General features: G+C 45.8%; 1 protein-coding gene across 6 annotated transcripts; it reads right to left on the reverse strand.

Annotated features, from left to right (window-relative positions):
• Positions 1–435: 435 nt before the first annotated feature.
• On the reverse strand, positions 436–24,970 carry MAP3K14 (mitogen-activated protein kinase kinase kinase 14). 6 transcript variants are annotated; one of them, XM_062628241.1, is made up of 16 exons: positions 24,865–24,970; positions 17,068–17,340; positions 16,433–16,502; positions 15,359–15,569; positions 14,618–15,229; positions 13,429–13,566; positions 11,542–11,671; positions 10,677–10,808; positions 10,168–10,272; positions 9,320–9,483; positions 8,789–8,939; positions 7,825–8,175; positions 6,590–6,696; positions 5,100–5,244; positions 4,507–4,607; positions 436–3,671 (listed from the first exon to the last, which is right to left on the reverse strand). In XM_062628241.1, exons 2-16 carry the CDS (start codon positions 17,318–17,320, stop codon positions 3,507–3,509), a joined length of 2,835 nt encoding a protein of 944 aa, XP_062484225.1. In that variant the 5' UTR covers positions 17,321–17,340; positions 24,865–24,970; the 3' UTR covers positions 436–3,506. The 6 variants fall into 6 exon arrangements, with proteins under 6 accessions (XP_062484225.1, XP_062484223.1, XP_062484224.1 ...); XM_062628239.1 differs by having other exon boundaries at positions 10,168–10,317; XM_062628240.1 differs by having other exon boundaries at positions 15,359–15,572.
• Between the last annotated feature and the right edge of the window lie 2,208 nt (positions 24,971–27,178).

Genomic DNA, 27,178 nt, shown 5'->3' on the forward strand with positions numbered 1-27,178 from the left:
GCCAAAGGGGAGATTGAGATGAGCTCTTAGGCAGAAGTTGCTCACTGTGAGGGTGCTGAGGCGCTGGCACAGGGTGCCCAGAGAAGCTTTGGCTGCCCCATCCCTGGCAGTGTTCAAGGCCAGCTTGGACACAGGGGCTTGGAGCAACCTGCGCTAGTGGAAGGTGTCCCTGCCTGTGGCAGGGGGTTGGAACTGGATGAAAGGTGCCTGCCAGCCCAAACCAATCTAGGATTCCACGATTCTATGAAATCCTGCGCTTAGATTCAAAGTTATTGCTGCCTCTTCCCATCCAGAAATGACTTCTCCCTGCAACCTCCAAACCTAAAGGCAATACACAGCAGAGTTCAATGAAACCAGGCTTCCCTTCTTAACAAATGTGTTACTCAGGAACACTCTGGGACAAGGTCTCAACCATAAGCAATGAGAATGAAGAACATTTTTGTCCAGCTTTATTTCTTTTTCCCTGTGAAAATGCAGGTCAAAAGAAGTTCATTTCAAGAAATCACAGTTTTATAAAGTGTCATTCGTTCAACACAAGCTCATTATTCCATCGCCCTCACCAGTACTGCCCATCCCAAAGAGGTGATCAGCTCCATACTGCTTTCCAACAGTGATTTTTCCAGATCTTTGGAAGGAGCAACACAATGAAAGCCATCTGTTTCTGTGACTCCTACTGTTATTTGTCCTCTGTACCCTGACCTGGGGTTCTACCCCAAAGACAACTTGTTATTATACACATTTTAAGCCAAGTTTTAATGTGGATAACCAAAGGCTTTCCTGATTGCCTCCAGTCAGCATTGCACAGCCAGCCTTCATCTGGAAAGCTGGACTTTTTATGCCTGTCACAGCAAAAATGATCAGCCAAATGAAGAGGGAACTGTCCTGGCAGCAGCAGAATGTTGAGGAGATCTCAAGCTGGCAGTAAAACTATGCAAACCCTGGAGATCCTCCCAAGAGAACCACATTCAGGACAGTAAGAAAGCACCAGTGGTTTGTGGTATTAGCCAGAGTCTTTCCCACCTGGCAGTGCCTGCTGATGCCACAGCCTGTCTTGTACAATATGTGCGAGGTGGAAGTCTGCAGCCTCACTTTCCTGCCTGAGGTGGCAGCAACACAGGACTGGAGGTTTTGGACGAAACAAAAAGGATGGAGATACTGGCTAATACTGGTGTGAGGGTACAGAACACAGACATCTCCATCTACTCTGTGAAGGCACTGTGGGTTCACGAGAGTTCACTGCCCTTCCTCCATTCGTGTAGGTGGCCTGATATTAACGTTAATGCTACAGATGAAGTGTGAAGCTCGAAAGTCCTGGGAACAGAGGGCTGCTGCATCCTGCCCTACAGCTTGGCAGAACTTGAGTCTCGCACCCATGTATGAAACAACTGTACATCGAAGCACCCTGCAGTGAAAGCCATGAGATGCAGACTTTGAGAAGGGAACAGACCCTGCTTTCATGTTTCAGACTGACACATCACCAACAGACTCTTCTTAGAAACAACCAACAGGCTTTTCTCCTCCCTGCCTCACAGGAAGCCCAGGAAGGGTGCCAGGTGTGGGGAGTTTGATCACTGCACTGAGTATGGGCTTGGGAGCTCCTGGGAGCCCTGGAGGAGCATTTTGATCCTCCTGCTTACCATTCTTAGTAGCTTATGGCATCTGAGAAAAAGTAATCAAGCCAACCTACCCACTCCTCCCCTACTCCTTCCTGGAAGACATGTGCATACTGCGTTGTTTACTAAAAAGACTCTTCATGTGGCATTGCAGATATAATCAGGTGCCTATTCTGGCCAATGTATTAAGTGCTAAGAACAAAAAGTGCTATAAAAACTAAACCCAGAGTGGTGACAGGTTCCATTTTTCCTCAAGAGTTCCACTTTTTTATTAGATCACAACTTTAGTTTTTGATGAGGGATGTCACTGCCATTTTATCGAAACCAGCCCATGCTCTGGGAGACCAAAGGGAAGGAGTATCAGTTCCTAAAGGAGCATTGCTTCTCAGAAAGGGAGGTCCAGGGTGTAACTTTCCCAGCTATTTCCTAAGTGAACTTCACTTGAGGAAACTGCCAACTTTCCTGTCCCACTGTGCCCCCAGAACCAGCATGGATCTGGCAGAGCATACCCTGCTTTCTGTGAGCAGTTTCTCTGTTCAGCCTGGATGTAGATAGCTCCTGCTCAGAGGCCACTGAAGTTACAACACTCTGGAAGAGCAACAGCACCCTGTCAAGTGATTTCCAGGTGTGTAAGGGCTTTGAACAGTCCTGAATAAATATACCCTAGCTTACAACTCCCTCTGCCTTTGTTCCGGCTTAGAGGAGGCTTAGCAACACCAGCCCATCAGAATGGGACCCATGCTGCTTCAGTACACTCATAACAATTGACACAACAGTAAAAAAACAGTTGAAAACTTAAGGCATCCTGGGCCCAGCTGCCCACCCCGCTCCGTGAGCACGTCTTGCAATAATGGCAGTGACAGGAGGCCTCGTGTCAGTCCCTGAGTGCTGGTGAGGGCAGGCTGAGCTCGCACCACGCACACGTGGGGCACTGACCTCCCATCCTGGGGCTGAGTGGAGGGATGGGGTGATAGCTAGAAGTGAGATTTTTATAAATGCTGTAGTCAAAGTCAGCCCTGGTCTGAGCCGGGGGACCTGCCATCCCTTTCCCCTTCCAGGGGGAGCTGCCTGCATGGGACAGTCCACGAGGAGACCCAAGTCAGTGGTGGAAAGAGGATGGAGGAATACAACCCCTCCACCCTTCCCACCAAGGAATATCATACCTTCCTCCTGCCCTACCTGCCAGAGTTGGAAGCAACACCAGAGAGAGAGCACCAGCTCCTAAGCCAGGGAGGAAGCCTGAAGATGAGAGCTGCAAGCAAAGCTCTTTCTGGGAAGATAGTTCTTTTCTGATTCAAGAAGGAAGTGTCTGCAGGAAAGGGTGGGAGGTGAAACCAAGAACCCAGCCAGTTACTGCTGTTGATTTTCCCCATGCAAAAGGCTTGAGGTAGAGATGACGCTACCCAAAGCCGACAGAAACACTGAGGTTTTCCTCCAGCTAGAGGGAAAATAGCCAGCTCCCCCTGGCACAACCAACTACACTGAAGACATCCAACCTCCTCCTTTGGGCAAGCCCAGCAGCTACTGGCTTCACCTCGGAGGCTGAGCAACAAGAGTTCTCATCCAATCCCCCTCTGCTCCTGAAAAGCACAATCACATTCCTCTGAAAAGTAGGAATTTCCACCCACCATTCTCAAGCTCAACCTAACACTCACACCCAAAACAAGTAATTCCCACTGTTCTGGGGAACACCTAAGTTCAGGACATGTCTTGGAACTGGATCAAAACAGACAACAGAAGTGAGGCCCGAGAGCAGTGAGCTGCTGAGCCGCTATTCTACTTCAGCACAAAACACCAGCAACTGCACTTGGTGCTCCATGGCAGGTGTGGTGGTTGGAAGCTTTTGCAATTCCTTCTTTCAACAAGGTAAAAACCTCCAAAACAGGAACAGCTTCATGGCCTGTTCTCCAGTTGACCATGCTTGACTCGCCATGTCCAGCTGACACTGCAGTCAGGGGCAAGGGTGCACTGCAGCTCAATACCAGAGTCGGGGACCTCCATGTTGTAGTGAACTGGCTGGCCTTCTTTAGTAACCAGACTGAAAGCAGGGATTGGTATCTGTGAAACAGAACAGACAGATTTGAGTGGCATTTCAAGTCTCTTTCAGAACATGATACTCTTCTATCAAACACAGCAATGAACTTCCCAATCCAAAAAAAAAACACTCCTGGAGAAAGGCCTGTTCTTGGCAGGAGCATCCAAACCTTCTCTCCTAAGAAAGTATCTCAGAAACTGGACTAGGTAGCATTCATTCACCCAGCGCCAAATTGCCTCACATGAGTTTCTGACCAGCACTGGTGGTTCCTGAACTGCCTATGTTTGTGCACAGTGAATTCCTCTGCAGGCTCTGTGATGTCCAAGAGACAATGTATGCCAAAGACAACCAGCACCACTGAAACATTTTCTGGACTTCTGCAACCTCTTTGTTTAGAGATGTTCACCACATTTTGCACTCAGATGAGTCACAGTCTCACAAACACTCAGGAGTTCTTTCAGGGACTGCCAAAGAGGACAACAGTGCGGTTCACTGTAGTCTGCCAATATCTCCTCCAACCTAACAAGTCAGAAGCATCACAGCCAAACACAGCCCATCTCCCTTAGCTGATATTACTGCTCTTGATGAAAAAGTCATATAGTGATTCTTCTACAGGGAGAGGGGAAAGAATTTATTTTTATGGTCGAGGACTATAAGCTGCAGCATAGGTACCTTCTGAGATGGAGATCCCTGTGGTCCCTCTGACAATTAGCAACTGTTTATGATTCAGAAAACATCTTTGGGAATCACATTCCTAACAGCAACATTGAAATTATACTACTAAATGTGTCATTAGGGCCCTTGAATGGACTTCAGGGTCACTGTTTAAAGGCATTATGAAGCTGCATTGTGTCTCACCTGGCTGCTTATCCCAGTGGCAATGTCTCCCACCTTTGTCCTGTGGAAATCCCTGATGTGTAAATTTTCTCCACTTAGTAACTGGATCTGGATTTTCACTCCTGAAATGTGCAAGAGAAGTCATTAACTTCTGTAGGCATAATGACTTCTCAGTCCAACACAGAAAACTTGACTAGCAAGGCACATATATCAAAACTCAGTGTTGTCTTTAAGCATTTAATTTAGGTAGGTCTTCCGCTGAGCATGGAGGCTTGCTGAAGACAGCAATGACTCACAGGGCAGAGCTGGATTTAGCAAGAAGGCAGCTGAAGAGATGTACTGATTCACACAACATGCCCTCAAAAGTACTTTCTAGACATTTATGGTTATAAAACACATTCTTGCACATGGCAGATGCACAAGGCAGGGCATACAAAGCTGAGCCGGGAACTTCTCTGGCTTTTCCTAGACTATACAGACTCAAGTGTCTTCCACCCATTCATCACTGGGTCAGACTTGGCCTCCAACTGAAGGATAAGAAGAGCTCCAAGACCCCAGATCCTCTAGACACTGAGGACATTCTCCCTGATCAAAACGTAGCACTTGAGACTTACCATTGAAATAGCTGGGAGTGTCTGTGTGCCGACTGCGGCTCCGCAGGTTATTCCAGCTGAAGCTCTGTCCATCTGCCTGGCTGTTCCAGGAATGAATCCCAGAGCTCATAGTGTCCCTCAAGCTGTGAGAGGCCTTCATGGAGTTCTGCAGAAGTAAGCATAAGTTTGGCAAAAGCTCCTAAAGAAAATGAGTTTGTATGAGATAAACGTTAAAATCACCTCAGGAAGAAAAAAGTAGGAATCCACAGGGATCTAAGGCCAGGCCTTGAGTTAGTCAACATTTACCTGCCATGTGGAAAAGGACATGAAGAGCAATGAAACATTTTGCAGACATACTAAGATATAATCAATGGGCAAATCAATAAGCAGTGGAAGAGCTGTATGAGAAAAGAGGGGTTTAGCTCACTGAATGACAGAATAAAGTGTGAGACAGATTTCTAATGTCAGTAAGCGCCAAGTAACACAGAGGAAGAACAGTGAACTGTATATAAACAACTCTGGATCCTACAATGCTAGACAGCTTGGAAAAGTCTGTATTATCCTCAAGTCATCAGAGGTCAATCTGACATCATGAGCAGAGTGTGAGTATCAGAAAAAAGTCAAATTATATATTGGAGTTGGGTATTTGGGGGAAAATAAAACCAAACACAGAACCAAAGCAAGCCAGAGTCACATCCCAGCTGCACACACCATGCTGTGTCAAAGCTGAACTACTGGACGTGACTCTGCTCAATCCTCCTCAGAAAACATTAGAAGGCTGGGAAGAGGAACAGAAATAGGAAACAGAGATGGTCACAGGCAGAAATGACTCCTGTAGATGGCAGGCTACACAACTGTGGACTCTGTCTTTGAAAACAATGACTGAAGGGCTTAGGTCCTTCCCTGGTTACAGCAAGGCTTATTCAGTGTTTCACTGGTTTTCGCCACCTTATGAACACCAGAGATAAAGCAAACAAAAGCAATTACACTTAGTAACTTTGACTATGTAAGTCACCAGTATGAATGGGTTAAAAAAGTTTATGAAGAACAGATCCCTAGGCTGGAAATGAATATCCAGGACCAGGGTCTCTGTTCATCTGCCCTATTCTTCTAGTCTTTCCCCCTAGACAACCTTTGACCCTGGGCTGCACAGCTATCTGGTCCAAGTTCACCACTGCTTCTTCAGTTCCCTATTTCTGCATAGCGAGGGTCAAAGCTCCTGAGATTTTTCCATATCCACACACTTGAGACTTCCTGTCAGTATACAGCACAGGAGAACAACTGGAGAAAAGAGATCCATGCTGGACAGTAAACTAACGGAACAACCACAATCCTAAACACCCAATTGTCTAAGGACAAAGGTTTCTTCCCAAGGCATTCTACAGCAAACTCGGTGTCAAAAAGCAGCAACGAACATGAGAAACTCCAGATGTGCACTGGTCACAGCTCCCTGTAAACCAGAGATGGTTACCCTGCCACACCCAGCCCCCTCAGCATCCATCTACACGCACCTTCTCACTGGCATCTGACACAAATGGGCTGTCAATGCTGAGACATGAAAGCATTTGTTCTTGCTCTTCCAGAGAGTAAGGCTGTGAAAGGCTGTCCAAAAACAGTTCTGCAAGCAAAAGGAAAGAGGAAGACATTACCATTGTTTCCTTTCCTGCCTCCCTCCTCTAATTACAATTAGTGCAATTAATACCCAAAGCTTCTTCAGCATTATTTAATGAATGTTGATATTGGTGTCCACAAAATACATGGCACACAATTCCTCTGCTAAGCAGAGGCTATGGTCACCACTGTGGAAACTGAGCCAGAAAGGAGAGATGAATTGTGCCAACGACTTGCAAAACAAAACAGAGGCAGCACTAGTGCCAAGAATTTCCTAGTTCTTGCCTATTATGTTACTTATGAATCTTCACTCTAGATTCATCCACATTATAACCAAAGAAAGGTCAAACTTATGTATTCAACTCCTGTGGTAACTTGCACGGATAATATCCAGACTTTACAAGGCTGCTGAAGATCCAAAGCCATTTGAGACAAAGCCAACCCTCAGCAACCCCCTAGAATGCCATTCCTCAGGTCCATGACAAGTTACATTTCAAGACACTTTTTCCCTAGCTTGAAGTTTTCAATTAATTTCCAAAGACTAGAAAATATGGAATTAAAAAAATGTGAAGGCTGAGTCACTCGGGGGCAATGGAACCAGACTGTTCCTTCCCTCGTTTCCAAACTGCAAGTTTTCCAGTTCTGGTTTGCTGCTGGTAATCAAATTCATTGGCTGGTGGCTCTAAGTTTTCCAATGCAACAGAACAGTTGCAGACTGATTTTAACTATAATACTTCATTTGATATCTCCCATCCAATAGGTTTATCCTTTTATCAAAAGAATAATGTTTGAAAACCTAAAATTTCAGATGAAGTTGGAACGCAGACCCCACTTAAAGCACAAGTCTGACACTGGTGGTTTTCTAAGGTTCTTGCACCTCTCACAGAAGTTCCCTTCACTGTTCAGAGAGTAGAAGGAAATTCTGATCACTAACTTTGCGGCATATTTAACTGGTTAAGAACTACTACTTTGGGTAATTCAAAGGAAGGCTGAGCAACCTGTGTAATGAGAGAGAACTGACCAAAAATGACACTCAAGCTCAAACCCTAGAAATAACTGTGAAGAGGCCAATAGAAAGCAGCTGTATTTTGATCATGCTCAAAAAGCTGAATTCCCTCCATAGCCTGCTGCTTACCTATTTCTAGTTGCTGAAGCTCTTGCTCTGAAATGGCTGTTGCTCTCTCCACATGGCTGCAGCTCTTCAGGGGGAGAGGAGTTGAGGCAAGAGGTGGAGGATCCCAGGCCTCAGGTAACTCCTTGCACACATTCCAAGGTGTTCCCTCAACCTCCTCTGTTTGCTCCAGAGATGGTGGCGGTAGGACAGCGCTTGTACAAGAAACTTTGACCGCCAATTTTGGGTCAGAACCAGTCTCAGAAACTGAGCTCACTGTAGGGGACAGGGATGTCTGGGGAGTGTTTTCTTTGTTCAGAGATAAATGCCTAGGCTCCCTGTATTCACCTCTCCAGGGGCTTGTCACACCTCCCACTGCAAAAAGCAAAAAGCACATAAACATTATAAACTAAAGACAAAACAAAAGAGGTAAAAGTTTTCCTTCACATGAAGGGTTTCTGAACTGCATCTTGCTGTAAAATACACAGCATCTTCAAAAGACAAAACCAGACCACCTCTACAAATTCTTGCTGTATTACAGAACCTTACAGCAGGATTAACTTGAAATAAATGATGGACAGTCTTAGAGGCAAGACCAGAGCGCAAGTAGGAGTTACAGTTCAGGATGCAATAAACCCCTGCTTTCAGTTTTGCTTCATACCAGGCTCCAGCTCAGTGGGTGATACTTCAGCTGAACATGAGCCCAGCCACAGCACACACCTTAATAAATCCACATGGAGCAGAACACTGGCTGCTTCAAGCAGAGAAGCAAGAGCAGGTGACAGCACACAAGGAATTTTGGGTGAGAAACACCGGGCTGTGGGCAAAAGCCATGAACCCCAAAATATCCATCAATGCTGAAGCCTGTGCAAACGATATCCTGAACAGTAAAATACACTGACATTTCCCATAGGGCCACTCTGACATAACTAGCAACTGGCTACTGTACCAGTGTGGATAAGAAGCTTTAGACACAGGACATTTCTACCTTCTTCAAGTGCGACACTGGTTTTTGTTTTCAGTTCAGATGCAGATGCTCTCTGAACAGGCTCTTTCTCCAGACCCATTTTAATGATCTCAGCAGTGAGAGGGTTGCAGGAAGGTGGAATTTCCCTCAGAGGAGGTGGCTCTTTAGCTATCTGTGTAACAAACAGGAAGTGAAAGAGGTTAGACCAGAGAAGCTTTGTTTGATTTCAGAAAGGTTCTTCCCACCCTGAAAGCATTTCCTACTGAAATGACAGCATTAAACAAGAGATCTGAGCAGTAAATTTATTACAGGTGAATGGCTAAAAAGCCAACCCAAGTCACGAGCAGGATATGAAAGAAACAGCCCTAGCATGTGTAATACCCAGCAGTCAAAGAAGCGTAAGAAATTATCAGCTTCCAAGAGAAGGTTGGCATCATTTAGATGCCCAGCTGGCTCTCAGCCAGCCTTCCTGAAAAAACAGCTCTCTACCTACGTATCATGAGGCTCTGCAAGCATATGTACCTGTTACTGAAGATATCTTGGGTCACTTACCTTTAGACAGAGTGGGTGATTGTAATACTGGGTCCAAGGGTGGCACCCATTAAGCATATGCAGCATCATACAGCAACTGCTCCAGACATCCACTTTGGAGTCACACCGCTTTCCCATGACCACCTCTGGAGCCATATGAGTCTCTGTGCCAGGCACATAGTTCCCTAAAACAATTCAAATGAAAACTCACTGCATGGAAACTAGAGAATTGTTCTAATGCAACTGCTGGGAAGCCTAAGGCAGCTTCCTTGTCTTTCCAGTTAAAGTGAGAAATAAGTCATCTTAACCCTAAAAGAAGTCCTGTGTGCTCTTATAAGCTTATAGGCTACATTTCCATATCAGTCCTATCCCTTACACACAGAATAGGTATTAATTTCCCCTTCCAAGCCAATCTGGGATGGGAAACATGATGCTTTACTGGTGTAAGAAAACATCCTTCTCTTTCAAGGGCTGCATTAAGCAGCACTGTAAAGCTTAACTGCCTGAAAATCAGCGAGGAATTTTGCTTTAGGATCCTTCCCCAGCTGTTCAAGGAGGTTACATCACAAGTCAGAGTTAGATTTTTAAGTTTCAGTGTGGCCTCTTGAAGTGACAGAACACAGCACACATTATGCTGACAAAATCCCACAACAGATTTCTAGACTGGCAGATAAGAACCATCTTCCAACCCTGAAGTTCATTTTAGCTGTCAGTGGGATACATCACAGTAAGATCAAGGAATGTGACACTATCAGCAACATTAAGTCTGGAAAATACAGCTGCTTGCAAATTAGCCAAATGTAAATGTTCAAAGAAGAAAGAATGAGTCAGCAGAGCAATTCTTTACAATCACAGCAGAAAATCCTTACCTGTGACCAAGCACTTCCCCAGGCCATCTGGATGGAGGTGAGCGGAGTGGCCAAAGTCGCACAGAAGAGCCCTGCTTCCATCATCAGACAAGAGCACGTTTTCCGCTGGCAATGAGAAGCTTTGAATTAGTCTCCTTTGTATTATGGTCACTGAGATGGAAAAAAAGCACAAAAGCCCACAGAAGTACAGGGTTTTTGAGCCTTAACCAAGGTCTGTTACTCCTATGAAGCACCAGTGGCTTAAGCAAGTACACAACTATAATTATCTGCCCTGGAAATTCTTCTACCCAGTGGTGGGCAGCCTGGGCAAACAGCCTGTCAGACCCACTGGATGACAGAAAGAGGTGACAAATATGGTATGTTCAGCTGTTTAGAACCAAGTTAAGCTCTGACCTCAAACATAGAGCTGAAAATCTGCTAAATAACTAGCCACTCAGGAATTTAACCTCTAAGCAGTTTGCCTCTATCAAGAAATAGGGAAGAACAGGGTACCTTAAGTACCAGCCTACCTTTTACATCTCCATGGAGAATGTTTTGAGCATGAAGATACTCCAAGCCTTCTAATGCCTGGCCCAAATAACTGAGGGCTCTGTCCTCTGGCAGACAGCCACTCTGTTTAATTAGCTGACCTAGTGAGCCACCTAGAAAGGAATCCAGAGAGTCCACGTTAGCCTATCTTTAAATTCTTCCCAGCATCATCAGCACTCCTCATGGTTTTTGATGAAGAAACAAGAACTGTCAGGTCTGACAGCCCTTATCTTCTACACTTGGGCCTGCTCCTTTTAGTTATTCCCGGAGTTCTTACTGCCCACAGAAACTGGCCTCTTCCATGGAGCCTTTTGCTTAGCATCAGTTTAAAGGTGTTGCTTTGTATCAAAAGCAACTACTCTGTGAGCAGATCAGACATTTCTAGGTGCCTCTGATCACCAGCCAGCTCTTCACAGGCTCTATTTTCCTTATGGTCCTCACTAGAAAAACAAGATCAGGCAACAGCAGCACCGAGGTTTGCTTACACAGAATCCCCTTTTCCAGTACAATGTGCTTTACATGGGGCCACGCAAATAAACATGAATGCAAGAACCAGCACCTGCGATGTGCTTTAGTGAGAACTTGCAGCTGCTGGTCAAGAGATGCACATCTTGTACTGCAGTGAGGCAGGACTGGGAATTTTTCTCCCTCCAGAAAGACCATTGCCACATACCAGCAAGGATTATACAATACCTATCCCAACCCATTGAGGAATGAACACTAGAGATACTCTGGATACATCAAAGAATTAACAGATTTAAAACTGGGGCAGGAGGAAGGGGAGATCAGCGTCTGCTGCATTCAGCGGTTACAGTGGGACTTCCACTGTGGTTGCTCCTTTCTCACCCTCCATCAGCTTCATGAAGATGGTCACCCACGGTCCTTCCTTCACAGCTCCGTACAAGGGGACAACTTTAGGACTTGTTACTGCAGCACATGTTGTTAGCTCCTCTGCACGGAAGTTTTCAACTTGTACCTACAAAAACAAAGAAGCAGCACTGAACAGATTTTGTGTTGAATCCCAACTGAGCTGTTCCCCAGATGCTCGGGTCAGAGTGTCCTGCACTGTCCAAGAGCAGAGGTAGAAGGATGACCTTCATTAACAGAAATCAGTGGCTACAACAATATGTGGGAACACTCAGAATGATTCTGAACAAGGATGATGCGAGTCCCTAAATCCTCAGCATCTGAGTGAAGATTTGTCAGAAAAGATGACAGGTTGCAATACCTCCAGCTTGTAGCTGGTAACTTCAGAAGGTAATTTCTGTCTCAGTTCAAAAGATAATGCTGACAACTGGAGCACTCTGCTTTCATGAAAGAGGAAAAAAAATTAAGGATAGTGCAATACTTGGAAAAAGGATGGATCACATTTCCTCACTGTCAGCAATCCAGCTCTAGCTAGTCTTCTTTAATCTCAAGAATTTGGAGAGCTGGTGCTTACAATACCAAGAATGGTGAAAGAAGGTCAGGAAGTCCCCTTCTAACACAGGCAGACAGTAGGAACTGAAGATAGTTGCTCCATTAAAATAAAACCACTCCTCATTACTGAAAATACAGCTATTTCTCCTAAGAATGTATTTGGAAAAATACATAAGAAATGTAAGTAGTTACATCCTGTCAGAAAACAAGCTGGTCATGTTGCCACAAAATCCCACATCTAAAACATGAGGATGCAGAATACGAAATAAATACGTATGCTTTAAATGTGTTTGCTTCTATACAGCTGGCAAACTAAATGGTTAAAATACTGGACAAGCTGGCTTAGTCTTGCCACTTCTACCTTTCCACATGCAATGCAGCAAGCTGAGCCCAAATGCAAGCAAGAAAAAGCAAACATTTTAAACTGAAAAACTCAAGTCCCAATTCTTTTTGCATTTAACATTTTTGTACTCAAGACAAACGCTTCCCACACACCTCTTGAAGTTTTCTATTGGGGTAATGTGAGAACCATCAGGTCACAGAGGTGGTGAAACTATTCAAGTGTTAAGTTCAAACCGAGTAGTTTACTTTCTCATCATCTACTTGCATAATCACTCTGCCTTCACCTCATCCATGGATGCCTACAAACCAATACCCTGACTCCAGTTATGTTCTATATGCTTCATACATGGTAGGACAATTGCATATCTTGGTGCACAATAGATTACTAAGCCAACTTTTGGATAAAAACACATCTGCTGCTGCATCTAGAACAGAATCACCTCATTATAATGTGCAGTACTGCATATGACACTTACTGAACAGATGAAAGCTCTCTCCAATTTAAGTGCCTACCAACTGCCTTACTTTGTCCTACTTTATTCCTTTTTCAACAAAGAAGCACCTGCCATGTCACCATTTACACTAGACACGTTTTTAGATGGGAACAGTTAGATAAGCAAACAGCTCCCACAGCTGATTCTCCCCCACAGCCACTAGGAACACACTTCCAATTTTTCTGAAAGCTGGACTCTCTTGGCATGTCTCGGCACACAACCCCATTATCTTCTGCAGCATACTTTGAAGGCCAAATGAACCATTTCTGGCTGCCGAGCTTGACCCCCACCCTGTGCACATACAAGTTCTCCAACTGCTGCGTCTCTCCACGCGATCAGTTTTAACTTGAACAGAACCACAGCAGCATTTCACAGTGACTGTATAATAAACTACCTTCAATCTATGGCAGCTGGAAGATGTTTTCTCCATAAGCCTTCTTGCGTCAGGACCCCCCCCTGCTTTCTCACACATAATTACCTTTTTGGCAGCACACTGAAAGCCTGTCTGTTTGTCCTCTATTTTATACACTTCTCCAAAAGAGCCAATGCCCAAAGAACCATGACATTTGGTCCAATGAACCTCTTCTCGGTACTCATAATCCACTGGCTTTAGTCTCTGGAAATCAGAAATCAAGATGATTTAGTTTCTGAAAATCAGAAAACAAGATGAAGCAAGGAAAGGAACAGTTCAATCCTGATGCTCCACAAAGACCAACATTCTCAGGAAAAGATACCACTGCACCTCTCAAAAAATCCCTGTCAAAATTACTTCTGTCACAGGTTTGAGATCAGATAGGAGAACCTATTTGATTTCTGTGGGCTCTGTCTGATTTAAATGAGTCTACACCATTGCTGTAAAGAATGCCCACCAGTATCTGGACACCTTTGGAGGGCCAAACTATTCCCACATGAAGGACAGAACTACAAAGCTAAATCCAATGAACAAAACAAGATTGACTAAACGTAGACATCTATGTGTGAGCTAAACCTTTTTTATAGCCAGTAGACTGGGATCATGCCTTAGGTCTCAGTGTGAGTGATACCCTGAACTTCACTGACAATACTGACAGGGTCACACTGATTCCAAAGAGACCTCTAAGAGGAGCTGAAGGTGGCAAGACAGAAGTGAATTCAGAAGAAATAAATCATGCCTCTAAGGTTTACATGCATTTGATAGGCCCAAGCCCTGCGCTTGGCAAGGGACAATAGGTGAGTTGCTGGCTTCCTGCCACAGGCAGCAGACATGCTTTTTGCACCTTCACAATCTCCATGTCCCTGGTTTCTTTTTGTGTGACAGCCCAGGTCACCTATAGTCAATGAAATATTGCAGCCTGTTCACCTGAATAGATTGGGTTCTTTCACAGAGAAAACAGAGAAACAGAGAAGACCTCTCTGAAGACTGACTAAGCACAGAAACACTTCCATAGACAAGCATGAATATTTTGTGAATGAGCAAACAAATTAGGGCCACTAGTCTAAGACAGGGCTTTATATCCTTCAAAAACCAGAAGCACATCTTTAACTGGCAGTCTTCCACCATCTCAAGAACCATTCAGAAAACTCAGTATTGTTACAGAAGCTAGCACATGGACGCAGACTCTCTCCCTTCTGAAGCCCAGGAGAAGCTCTGCCTTCCACCACACTAGTGTGTAGGGTCAGAAGATCACCTCAGTAAGTAGCACGCCTTCATTTTCATCTGCTTCATGAAATTGTCCCTTCAGGTCCAGACCACCTCCTCTCCACGTCTTGGCTAGGCTGGCTAAATTCTGTGGTTCACCAAGACTCACACTCCCCTTCAAGGCATCCACCAAGTATTCCTCCACAGAAATCTTGTCTGAGCTGGTTTTCATGGATTGGTTGATGCATTTAGAGAAACTATATTCGAAGTTTAGGCCAGATAGTTGATGCTCATCATCTTGATAGTTGAGATCACCATGAAAGTATGTCTCCAGAGCATTATATTTCATGGCATGGAGAGAACTGTCCAGATGTGGGAAGTGAGGGGGTATTATGTTGTAGGGAAAAGGATGGAGAGTTTCAGGCTGTGGAACACTGTCCCTCTGATAGTGCCGTTTCCAAACATGATTAAGACACTGAATAGGGCTAATCAACTTGTGCAGTTCTGCTTTGTACTGGCTCCTTGGGGGGTGGAGTTTGCCTGTAGACAGAACTTTCTCAGGTTTCTCAAAAGACAACGGATCATAGAGCATAGAGTCCTTGTTAAATTCTGAAACCCAAAAACTGTTTCTGTAAATAATATTTTGGTGTGATTCATCCTCCTAGAAAATAAAACCAAAAACAACAGAGCTGAGCAGGAACCTCAATATAGCAACCCAAAATTCAGCTAATACCTGCTAGGAATTTGCAGGGGTCTCAACAGCACAAAAGGAAGGGTTAAGGATTCTCACCTGGACAGGAACTGGAGTACAGCTCTCTTGCTCAGGAGTCCTGGGACCTCGCTTGCCAGCAGCCACTGTTTGTATTTTCAGCTTGGATCTTTTCTTGCGACGTTTCCTTCTCGTCTTCCCACACTGCCTCCCCCTCCAGCAGGTAGGTGCCATCTTTCCCTCCCTTGCATGGGCCACATTGTTAGGGATTTGATCAAGACTGTCTGAGCGGCTACTGGAAACCAAAAGGCATGAAGGTTCTTAGATCTGATGGTGAAAGTACACCTCCAGTTAATAACTCTGACCCACAGAACAAGAACTAGCAATTCTGCCTTCTGAGATTTGAAGAATAGAGAGCTAGAACATCACATTTTGCCTTCTAATATCCCAGTGAGCCACTCCAGAGTGCTGGAGCAGCTTAAGAAAGCTCCAATATGTGCCCCAACAGGGCACAAGCTCTTCCTGAAGAAGTGGCTCACTCCCACAAATGCAAGTTCCAGGCCACCATTTTTCCATCACAACTTCTAGCTTCTCTTCACAACTCTATTTCTGATGCTGTCATTAAACAAAGGTTCTTTTCTCAGTCCCTTTTATTTACCCTCCCCAGAAGCAGTTCCTTTTTCTCAGGACTACTTCTGGCAGCAGCCCAAGTTTCCCACAACTCTCAAAGACAATGGTGTAACCTGGTTCCAAAAGCACAGGGACAGTTCAGTTAAAGACTGAGACTCTTCCCTTGGGTCCTTCAACTTCAAGCCCACAAACCTCAAAAAAAAAAAAAAATCACTCAGTCACTTCAAAACAAATCTGACCACCCAGAAATAGAGGTAGAAGACTACAAGGGCCAGTAAATCAGCAAGCATTGACAATAAGACACTACAAAGCTTGTGCTTAAACTTATGCTTTCTCCTAACACAAAAAGGTTCTGAGGAAGGTGTTTAGGAAAGATACCCTCTTCCTGAGCCTCAGAGAGAAAAGCTCATTCAAACAGAAGTGCTTTTGGAAAGACATACTGTAAGCACACATTGCTGGCATGATTTGAAACCAGTCAGCGAACACAGCAGTAAAGGTGGGTATTCATGTTAAGAGGTCTCTCACCTGTAACGCTTACTATGAGCAATAAAGGATCTCTCTGATAAAGTGGGGCTGAACTCCTGACTGTTTTCACCTGTGTGAAAGAAAACAGGATCATCACGTCTCCAATGCCAAGCAAAGTCTCCTAGTAACAACTGCACTAAGAAACAATCCTACCAACTTGCTAAAACAGTGCTCCAGACAAATCACCACACAGTTGTGCCACACCATCAACACTACATCCTTCCTCCCCCAGCACTGTTTAGCTTCCCAGCACTGTGATCTCCTGATCCTTCAACTCTTTCCCACCTGACAGCTTTGTTTTTCTTCTCTTCCCCCCCCCCCCCTTTTTTAAAACACCTCTCAGAAGTCAGCCAAGGACAGATGACCCAGCAGGACACTGATGTTTACTCAAAGCACCTTGGTGCAGTGGCCTCATGCTGTTCTGTTATTTATGTTTTATTCAGTGGATGCTGTCACATTATTAGGAGATTTCATGAGCTTCCTAAAGAGAGACTGGGATGTGTCACCTACTCCACCCTACTTGGGATTACAAATAGACTTCATCTCAGCTCTCCAGGACTGCAAAGCGAGTGAAATCTCATACTGCATTACACATTCCTTTTCCTCAATGAAGAGCAGACTGCCCTCCTACTTACATTCTGCTTGGGCAATAATAGAAATTGATGCACATCCTCCTCCTGTTTCTTCTTTTGCTGTTCCTTTGGTGATTACATCATTCAGGATTTTCCACTGACTGTGGAAGATGACCTTCTTGGACTCTTCTACTTTGCAGACACTGCTCTGCTTTTCACTCACTGTCTCATTCAGCCCCTTGGCAGCCGTGAGCTCCTTCTTGTGCTTGATGGCTGGATCAGGAGCTCCCTGGCACGTAATTCCCATCACTGCCATTTCCCAGGTTCAGAGAGTCACTGAGGCAGAACAGAAAAAGCAGAAAAACACTTGTCAAAGACACTTCACAGGCAGAAGCAGCTTCAAGTTCACATGAAGCAGGAGGCTGCTGAAGGTACCAGATCACTAAGTAAGTTAAACCAAATCAAGGACCTACCCAACCTCTGAGCATGGTGCTGAGAAAGAACCCAAGACTGCCAGCTCCCCATCCCCAACCGCATCACTGGAGAGCTGAATAATCAACATTATTCTCAGTACCAAAAATGAGACCACACAGGTTTCAAAGGAAAATTTATTTCTTGGTATATTCTCTTAGTTAAATACAAACAGTGAAACCACAGGAAAGAGGGAACCCCTGTATCACTGACCAGGAAGAATATTCCCACCAAAAATAAAGAAAAAAAAGACACAAAAGATTTTCTCCCAGAGTGCACCCAGAAGTTACATTGTGCTCTCACATCACACAAAATGGCCATCAAATCCTGTTCACTGCTTTCTTCCTTGTACTTAGTCACCCTCAAATCCTTTTCTCGGTTTTCCTTCCAATGAAACCAGGCTAGACAAGCAGCCTGCCCATACAGAGCTCCTCCCTCCCTTTGCTTCCTTCCCCTTAATCACCAATAGCTTTTGAAATCCTTGGTCAAGCCCAACAAAAGCAGAGCTCTTATAGTGCACAGGATTAATGCAAGTTAGTGCTGGCTGGAGGACAGGGCTGGTGCTGGAAAAGAGGATCCCTCTGCCTGGCAGCAGCTGGCGAGTCAGTCAGCACGAGCTGCTGACCATTGAGCTGAGATGTAGCTCCAAACAAGTCCCTGCACACGCCAAATCTTGGCCAACTGGCACCACAGAGGAAGGTGGAAGGGAGCCAGGAATGGAAAAAGAAAAGCATAAAGAAGCATGGAAGTAAGATACTGCGGGATACTGTGGGTGAAATGCAGGAACATGGAGAGTTCAGAGTTCCCTACAACTACACTGAACACGAGCCCACAGGACATACGACTTCGGTTTAGCCCCTGAGCTCTTCACCTCTGACTCTAGACAAGTTAAACCCGTTGTTTTCTTTTAAACCAGAATATGCTCGGTTGGCCGTTACCTGCAGAGGTCACTTCACTGAGCCAGTGCTCCCACAGCTCAGGTGCAAGATCTCACAATGCACATTTCCACCATTAAACACCCATGAAAACTCAGCAAGCTCAGTAAACACGTACAGGTGTTAAGCACCACAAGCACAGTGTAAGACAAGGCGCAGGGACATTTGAACTGAGGCCAGCAAAGCCAAGATCTCATATCTATTACAGGAGCACATCTTTGAGGCTCATCAGTTTAAATCTGCACCAGGGATTTTCCTCTTCCTTTTTTCCCCTCTGCTTTGAACAGCTGCCTGGGGCAACAAGATACTGCCTCCAACAGGCTCCTGGCAACAGACAGATCAGTCAGGAAAATGACTAAACCAGTGGGTGCTCCATAAAGGACCCCCAAGAAAAGGGGAAGGGTGCTGTTTGAGAGCCAAGTGCCTGAACCTTGGTGTGATGTATAAATGAGTCACCTAACAACCTGGCAGGTAGACAAGGAAAGTCAACAACGACCACATTCATTCTCCACAGAGAACAGCTGCTGTGCAAAAGAAGTGCTGATGACAGTATCCCACTCATTACACCCGTCCCACTCCCTCTCCTCTACAGAAATTATGTCAAATCTCAGTGCTGTAAAATAATCCCTTGGAGCAGCAGAAAGAGAGCCTGCCAGATGACTAACCCGAGCCACCAGTGACAAAACTGACAAGTTGAGAGCTATTTTTATACTCACTCTCTCCTGATTTGCATTAACTCTGTCTCTCCTTGCCCTCCCTTCCCCTTCAAGGACCTTCAAGGTCTGCAGCACAAATCCATCCCCATCACCAAAGAATACGTAATTTAACTAAGCTGAGGAGTGACCGGTAGAAAGACAACAGAGGGAGAAGGGAAGAAGCAAAACTCTGTGTCCTTGATCACCCTCTGAAATGGAAAAGAGTAACAAGGAAACATTACTGAGATTAAAGTCAACAAAGCACATACCTCACTTGCTGACTGAAATAAAAATAAGAGGTAGCTATTGTAAGCAACGTCCTCTAACAGAGCAGCCACCAGCACTCAGACAGTTTAGTATGACTCAGGTATACAAGGCTGTGTAGGCACAGAAGCTGGAAAGCCCAGCCCAGTTTAACTGTTGTTGCACAATTTTCAGGTCCTTAGAAGAATCAAAACCCCAGCTGTTTTTATGGCACACATAACAAAGCATAGCTGGCAGATTAAAAGCAATGATCAGAACCTTGTGATCAGTTTGGAAGCCTCACTTCCCTTGAAGCTATGTATTCAGAACTGACCAGGGCAGACTCAGTGCAATGCACTTGGAGGGGTGGCACAAAAGCATTCGTAAGCCCCATTAATTTGGATGCAGGCACTTGGTCTCTCAGGCCCAGGCCCCGTGTTCAGCCCTTCTCAGGGAAGTTCTAGATGAAAGGAAGCCTTAGGAGCAGTGAATGGGTACCTGATGCTCCACAGCAAGACCGCTAAGGACAGGATTTACCCACATAAGACACGTTGGAGCTGCGGTTCCAGCTGCCTATTTACTTGTCACCACTCCAGGATGAGCACAGCTTCCTGTACACACACAAGTTATGTAAGTGCAATATAGCTTCAAGTTCTTGAGTTGAAGAGTGGTTGTTTCATACCCCAAACTGCTTCTCTGGTTTTCAAAACCTTCTGTTCCTCATCCATGTCTCTTAGATCCAACTGTAATTCTTGATTTCAATATCCCTGACTTTCTTCCTTCTGTAGATGTGTGTACAGGCTTATTACTTTCAAGGAGAAAAGGGGAAGATGGGTAATGATGCAGTAGATAAAAGTGAATACCACACACCCAACCCACAATGGGTCTTTGCTAGCAACAGCACAGACTACTTGCTCCTTATCTTCACAAAGGTTTGACACTCACCTCTGGTTAACTGATGTCAGACCTCACTGTTGTAAAAAAAAAAAAGTGAGTTTTTACAGAATGAAAGCCAAGCACCTTATTAGCTGTCTGTGGAGGCAGGGGCAACTCCTCCCTCAAACAATGCCTGTGAGACGCTAACCTACTGGATAAAATGATCTGAGACTTGTAGGGAGTCAGAATTCAGAAAACATTCAAACATTATTAATGAAGAGATAACCATGTGCTTTCTGCTCCTTTAAAGCCTCCTCCTCCCTCCCTTCTCTAAACAAGTCCCTCTTCACCCTCTTGAGCTCTTCTGTTTCAACTGGAAGCTATTTGCGTAGCAGGGACCTTAAAAGAACATTTCTTTTGTTTCATGAAGTTACTATGCATATAGAAAGAAAGACTCGTAGCTGGAAAAAGGGAATGAAAATACCTTTCCAGCACTAAACCACCCTGCAGTACACATTCATAAGGCACCCTGCCTGGTCTGCATGGCTCAGATCTCCTTTGCCAATGTCTTTTTGCAGAATTTCAGTCAATGTTGCGTGGAGTAGCCCATAAATTTGGTTAAAAAATACTTGGGAAAGAGCTTTAAAATACAAATAAGACTTCCAAAGTCAGCTAATGAAGCACGCCAAGTTCTTCTCTTGGTCTAAGTGTGAGTGTTCAGCAGCAGTTTCACATTGACATTTAGTTTGAAGACAAAAAAAGTCATGTTGTCTCAGTGAGGTTTCCCACTTCCTTACTGAGCAGAGTTTGATGAACAATACATTAACTTAGGCAGCCTCCTCTTCTGCAGCTGCTACTGCTTTATTAAAACAACACAAGTAGCATTTCAGCAATGTTGCTTTGCTGAGCACTACAACAAAGCAACAGCTGGGAAGAGCCAGGAATTTAGGCATCACTGAACAGGGAATGTCAGCTGACAAGAAGAACATACACCTTTTGGGGACCACCCAGTCCTAACAACTGTCAGGAAGGATTCAAGAAAGTGCCTGGTCTGCAGCCAAAAGAACCTATCCAGAGTACGAGCTACAAAACCACCACACAAGGACATCCCAGCTTGGCAAAACACACCTTTCACCACAAAAAGACACTTGTTAAAAAATGAACTAAAGACCTGGTTTGGGGTCCAAGGAGCAAATGTATGTGTAGACCCCCTTCAGCCCCCAAGCACCACTTCTCCTTGTCCCTGCCTCTTCACTGCTGCCCTGCTCTGCTCCGTGCTATCGATGAGCTCTCCTGCCTGCCCACATTGCAGATGGAACTGGAATGAAGCTGATTCTGTTTTCAGCCATGTCCGTTTACGGCATATTATTGAGCATGGGCCTGGGGTGGTTATTTGAACACACTGGATGCTGTTAGCAAGGAGAACTTTTAAGTTTGTGTCAGAAGGGACTAATAAAAAACAGTTGTAGCACTCAACACACCCCTTTACCTTAAACCACTGAATGCTATTTGAAGTTAACATGCTTAAGAGAGAAAAAAAAAAAAAAAAAAAGAGACTTCCCTTGAGCATCTAAGAGTTCCAAAGTAAAAATAAATAGAATGCCTGACTGATTAAAATACTGGTGAGTCAGACCACCAGTTGCTATTCCAGGATGCTCACAGCCTTCACCTCCTTCTCTTTAACCAGTTTTAGCCACTTGTCTGTGCAAGAGGCTCCTGTATAGTCCTGTTGGGATCCTCTCAGTCCCTGGTGTGCTGTCAAGTGCTGCTGCACAGAGGTTTACCTGAAGATCACCAGGTAAAGCGAAACCTTCTACCTAAATCACCACAGAATTGCCTGCTTGAAGGATTTCACTATCAGCCTTCTGTTCATGAGTTATGTTACAAGAAATAGCAAGTATGTAAACACAGTCTTTAAAGTGGTTTGATAGTAAATACTTCTTAATCCTGTTTGGGCCATTTGTATTGCTTACTATAAACACCAGGATAATGAGCTGTCTCTTTAGCTGCCAGACATCAGTATATTGCAGTGGTTTAGTTACAAACCATGGAAGAAAATATTTCACTGGGTTTAACCATCAGCAGAATTTCTGAAAGTATCTAAACACACCTCTCCATGTCCTCAAGTAGGAGCTGGAGAACAACTCGCCCTGGAACAATTCTTTTCATGTTGTTGAACAAAGATGGGAATAACACCATTTGCCCAGAGTTCATAGACACCAATGAAACCCTGTTCGTGAAAAGAAGTGGCTAATTTTTTCCTAACTGCTTTGTAAACAAGGATAACAGAAAAAGCATCAGAACAAACTTCACCTGGATAAGGCTCTGCTCTCCAGCCCAGCTTAGATGATCATACACAGATCTCAGGACATCCTAAGTTTATACCTACTTGTAGAATGAAGCTCTTTCCTAAATATGAGCCTGCCCTATGGAGCCAGGATGAGAGAGCTGGGCTTCTTCAGCCTGGGGAAGAGAAGGCTCCTTAAGGGGAGACCTCAGAGCAGCTCCAGTGCCTAAAGGGGCTACAGGAAACCTGGAGAGGGGCTTGGGACAAGGGCCTGTAGGGACAGGCCAAGGGGAATGGCTTTAACCTGCCAGAGGGGAGACTGAGATGAGGTCTTAGGCAGAAGCTCTTCCCTGTGAGGGTGCTGAGGCACTGGCACAGGGTGCCCAGAGAAGCTGTGGCTGCCCCATCCCTGGCAGTGCTCAAGGCCAGGTTGGACACAGGGGCTTGGAGCAACCTGCTCTAGTGGAAGGTGTCCCTGCTCATGGCACGGGGTTGGAATTGAAGGAGCTTTAAGGTCCCTTCTGACCCAAAGCAGGCTGTGGTTCTATGAAATTATAAAAAAAAAATATATATATAATAAAGTACCTAGATGGACAACTTCCAGCAATAATCACAAACACACATTCAAATGAATTTTGCCCAAGCTGGCATGACTGACTTTTCAGCAGTTATTGCTACAAACTGCTCTCCAGCTTTAAATGTTCAATCACATTTATAAAATACCATATAAGCAGTAAGGCTGCAATGCTAGGCAAAACCAAAAGTTTAGGTCAATTTAGTACAGACACAAGTAATCTTAATTTATAGTTGGTCCTGTGAATTCAAATGCGATGATTTTATACTATAGAAATATGAACTGACTGGAGTAGTTTCTAACTGTCCATCCTGAGCAAACTTCCACAAGACAAACTTCCATATTAACTGCAGAAGAAAACTGCCTTTTAGATGAGACAAGGGCCACACTCTTCAGGGCCCTGATGCCCCTAAGGAATGAGCAGCAAAGCCCAGTTTCCCACAGGCTGAAGTCTGACGTGTCTAGTCCTCACAGGCCTTCTCCTGGTCCCCCCATGCACCCTCCTGACCTCCAGCATCTCCAGACCATTCACTAATTCCAGTCTCATTTACTCTCCACCAGCCTCTCTTCCTGGAACTTGGAAATCTTTGTGTCTTCCAGATCGTTGTCCCTCTGTCTCTATCAACCGATTTGACTGACAATTGCCAGCAAACTTCAAAAGTCAAGGAGGCAATACAGTCATGTATGCCTCCATCCTTAGCAGCAGGGACCACATCTCTGGGACCATTAAGGCTCAGCTCGACCTTCGCAGTTTAACACTGAAATAAGATTCAGGACAGCAGCAAAGTTCATTAACTCCAATGACGTTAAATTAGGTCCCAGAAATCCTTAAGGTTTTTTGCTGTTACATGTTTGTTTGTTCTGCTCTTTCTTCACAGCTTCTATACAAAGATTCCCTCTCTTACACAGTTAAAATTTAATAGTTAATAGCAAATGACTCATTCCAAAGGAATCCGGCGGCTGTGCCAATAAGAAATTTTAACTCAGTTAAAATGCAATAGAGCAGCACACCACAGACATGGATTTCAAAGCCCGATTCGATTATTCTTATCACTAATGTTACAGCAAAGAAGGCGCAAGTTATTACTCATCAAAGAGTTCAGAGAGCCAGCTGAAAAAAAATGTAGACGTTGTTTATGGATGCTGGTTTCAGACTGCTGCTTCTTACATTCGCAGAGTGCTGAACACATGTTCCTAATGCAACCAATTAAGAGACAGGAAGCAACTGAGATCAACCACAGCAGCAACTTATTAATCACTAAAGAAGCGGTTTAACCTTTTGCCAGAGAAAAAAAATGAAGAACCGCGTCAAAGAGGAGTGCCGCGGCTGCATGCGAGAGGCGAGCGGCCACCGAGCCTCGCGTCTTAGTTGTATGTTGTGATTAGCTGGTCCCAGCCTGGGATCACCCACCCGTTCTCCCGGGCAGGAAGCGGCTCTTGAGAGCGACACCCCTGGACACGGCAAAGGCTCCGGCATCATCTCTCGCTCCGGCAGCACTCCGGGGCCGGGAACCGGGGAGCTGTGTGTCGAGGAGCGGAGCTGCGGGGCGGAGAAGGGACATCGGGGCTGTTACAGAGCACACGGGGAGCGCGGACGCAGGACAGCCGGAGGAGCCGCTCCAATCTGGCCGGTCTTCCCAAAGCCCTTCCCGCGGAGGCACCGGCTGGGGCCAGCCAGCGCGCTCCCTCACACCCTCCTCCCGGCGTTGGCCACACCGGACACATGCGCTTCAGGGCTCCCACACCGGACCCCGGCCCCGGATCCAGGATCCCACCTACCGGTACGGCCCGGCGAGCGGAGCGCGGAGCACGGCGCGCTCAATGCCTCGAGCCTCCTCCGCGGCGCCCCGCTCACTGACAGGCGGTGGCTGGAGCCCGCCCCGCCCCCGAGGCGCCGCGCGAGCCAATCACCGCCGACCCCGCCAGGCCTCGCCCCGCCCAGCCGCCCGCGCGAGCCCAACCACCTCCCAGCGGGGCCGGAAGGGCAAGGGGCGGGGCGGGCTTCCCAGAAGTGGGAGGGGCTTCCTGCCAAGCGGTCCCCGCCCACCTGTCCCCTCCTCTTCGCCCTGGGCTCCGCTGCGCATGCGCCTGAGACGGGGGCGCGGGCGCGGGCGCTCAACGCGCAGGCGCGGAGTTGGGTCTGCGCGGGGAGTGTGTGTTAAGCGGCTGGACGTCGCCTCCGGGTCTTGTGTTACCTCAGTTGTGCTCGGTGATGGGCCGTCGGGTCCTTATCGCTTCGGGAAGGGAGGCGGTGCTGCCGGCAGCCTTGGTGTGCTGTTCGCACAGTGCGAAGCTGCAGCGGGCGTGCAAGTTTTTCCAAGGAAACTCGGTGGTTTGCCTGTCCCGGTACTGGAGGAGCGCCGGATGAGGAGACTGGGGCTGCTGCAGCAGCATTCTGTCTGTAAGCTGCCACTTCAGAGATGGACACATTGAACCGCTTTGGCCTCAGGAAGCTGAGGCTATTGGCTGCTTTATTTTTTCTTCCCCTCTTGGCTTTTCCCAGTCAAACGCCAAGGGAAGGGCTGCAAGAAGGGATTTCTGTGTCTGATGTCGGCTGCGCCAAGTCCATGTGAGAGATGGGATGAGCCTTTATCCACAGTCACAGCACGAGTTTGGAAAGAACTTTTCAGTCCTGAGAGCTTTTTCCTAAGAGATGGGGATTGTGTTGCAGAATAATCCCCTGTTGCCCATTTACAGTACAAAACAGAGTGAAATGAACTTGCCCCTATACGTCACTGTCGAACATGGTGCGTTCTGGTCAACAGGCTGTGCTGCAGGTTACACCAGCTTGGTAATGATTGAAGTGGAAATAGCAAGTGCTGGGAACGGGATGGCTATAATCAGGTCAGCTCTCGTGAGGAAGTAGCTGGTAATGAACAGGCGGCTTTCAGTCCTTCCAGGAGGAACTGAGCTGTGGTCAACTCTGAACAGGTGTGCTGAGCTTCAGGGGTGGATTTGTGTTTCTGGGTGCTCCTAAGCTTTGGCAGTGTGTGTTAAGGTCACAGAACTCAGGATCTACCTTATCTCTAATGTCCCCCGAGTAAAGCATTATCCTTGCATTAAAGCAGTAGGAAAACCTCTATCTAGTGAGGAAGGAGTTGTGGTCATGACTGGTCATGTCTTCTTCAACCTTTCTTGCTATTTTATGCTTGCTTAAGGAGTGTGGGGTGTCTGCTGGCAGAGACAAAGAACAGTTGGAGGGATCTTTACAAGGCAATGCTCTTCAGAAGCTGAAATAGTTTTACACCAGTTCTGCCTTTAAAAATCTGAGTCTTTTTTAGGTTATTTCTGACAGAGTAGTTGAGATTGCATTTAGAGGTATTTGTGACCTTGACATTTTTATCACAGTGGAAAGAAGATCAAACAGAGCTTTTGACAAAATATAGTGGACCTTAGTACTCTTTCTGTGAGTTTGGAACAAGCCACACTTTGCACTGAAATTGTGGTCTGTAACTGTTGTCTGAAGAGGGTGGATAGGGGGTGTGCAGGACTGAGTTTGAGAAGCACACGTGGAACTTGTAACAAGCCCAAGTCCAATACTAAAATCCAGAATACCACTTTTCCTTCTGTGGTTATATGAAATGAATCAATGGCATCACTCAGCTTACTAGTAGAGATGTTTGCCGCCCTTGAAGCTGCAAAGAATGTCTTAAAAGCACACAGAAAGTGTAAATAATCTAATGATGAGTGCTCCAGCAAGCAAGCAGTGTTCCTGGGGTACAGTAATAGCTCAGAGATGCAAAGAGTCCATTTGTTGGGAATAATACAAGCATGTACTGATCTGTCAAGAGTGCTTCTGATACCTCTGCAGCAGAAACTGTTGAGGGTGAGAGCACATTGTCAGACCTGGCAGAGCAGAAGCACCCTGCCTAGGGAAGGCACGGCTGGGGGGACAGGCCTGGGCTGCCCAGCCTCTGCTCTGCCCCTTCTCTGTGGTCACAGGGGCAGGTACAGCCGAGCTATGGTTTCTGTTGCGGCAAGAAAACCCACAAGTAGTTATCAATGTGAGCACAAATGGAGTGAATGCAAATGTAACTGTGTTCCTATTTATGTCAGTTGCACAGGGTGTCTCAGTTACTTAATTTGGAGAGTT

The sequence above is a fragment of the Pezoporus occidentalis genome, unplaced genomic scaffold (assembly GCF_034315485.1).
Source record: "Pezoporus occidentalis ecotype Australia unplaced genomic scaffold, CSIRO_AGI_Poc_V1 ctg312, whole genome shotgun sequence".
NCBI classification, from domain to species: domain Eukaryota; kingdom Metazoa; phylum Chordata; class Aves; order Psittaciformes; family Psittacidae; genus Pezoporus; species Pezoporus occidentalis.

What these genes read in the sequence shown, in the direction of transcription:
- MAP3K14 (XM_062628237.1), bottom strand. Translation starts at nt 17,320, where the DNA reads ATGGCAGTGATGGGAATTACGTGCCAGGGAGCTCCTGATCCAGCCATC. An exon ending in ATCACCCACTCTGTCTAAAG is followed by an intron (nt 8,940 to 9,319) that starts GTAAGTGACCCA and finishes TTTGTTACACAG; the next exon opens with ATAGCTAAAGAGCCACCTCC. An exon ending in CAGTGTCGCACTTGAAGAAG is followed by an intron (nt 8,176 to 8,788) that starts GTAGAAATGTCC and finishes TGCTTTTTGCAG; the next exon opens with TGGGAGGTGTGACAAGCCCC.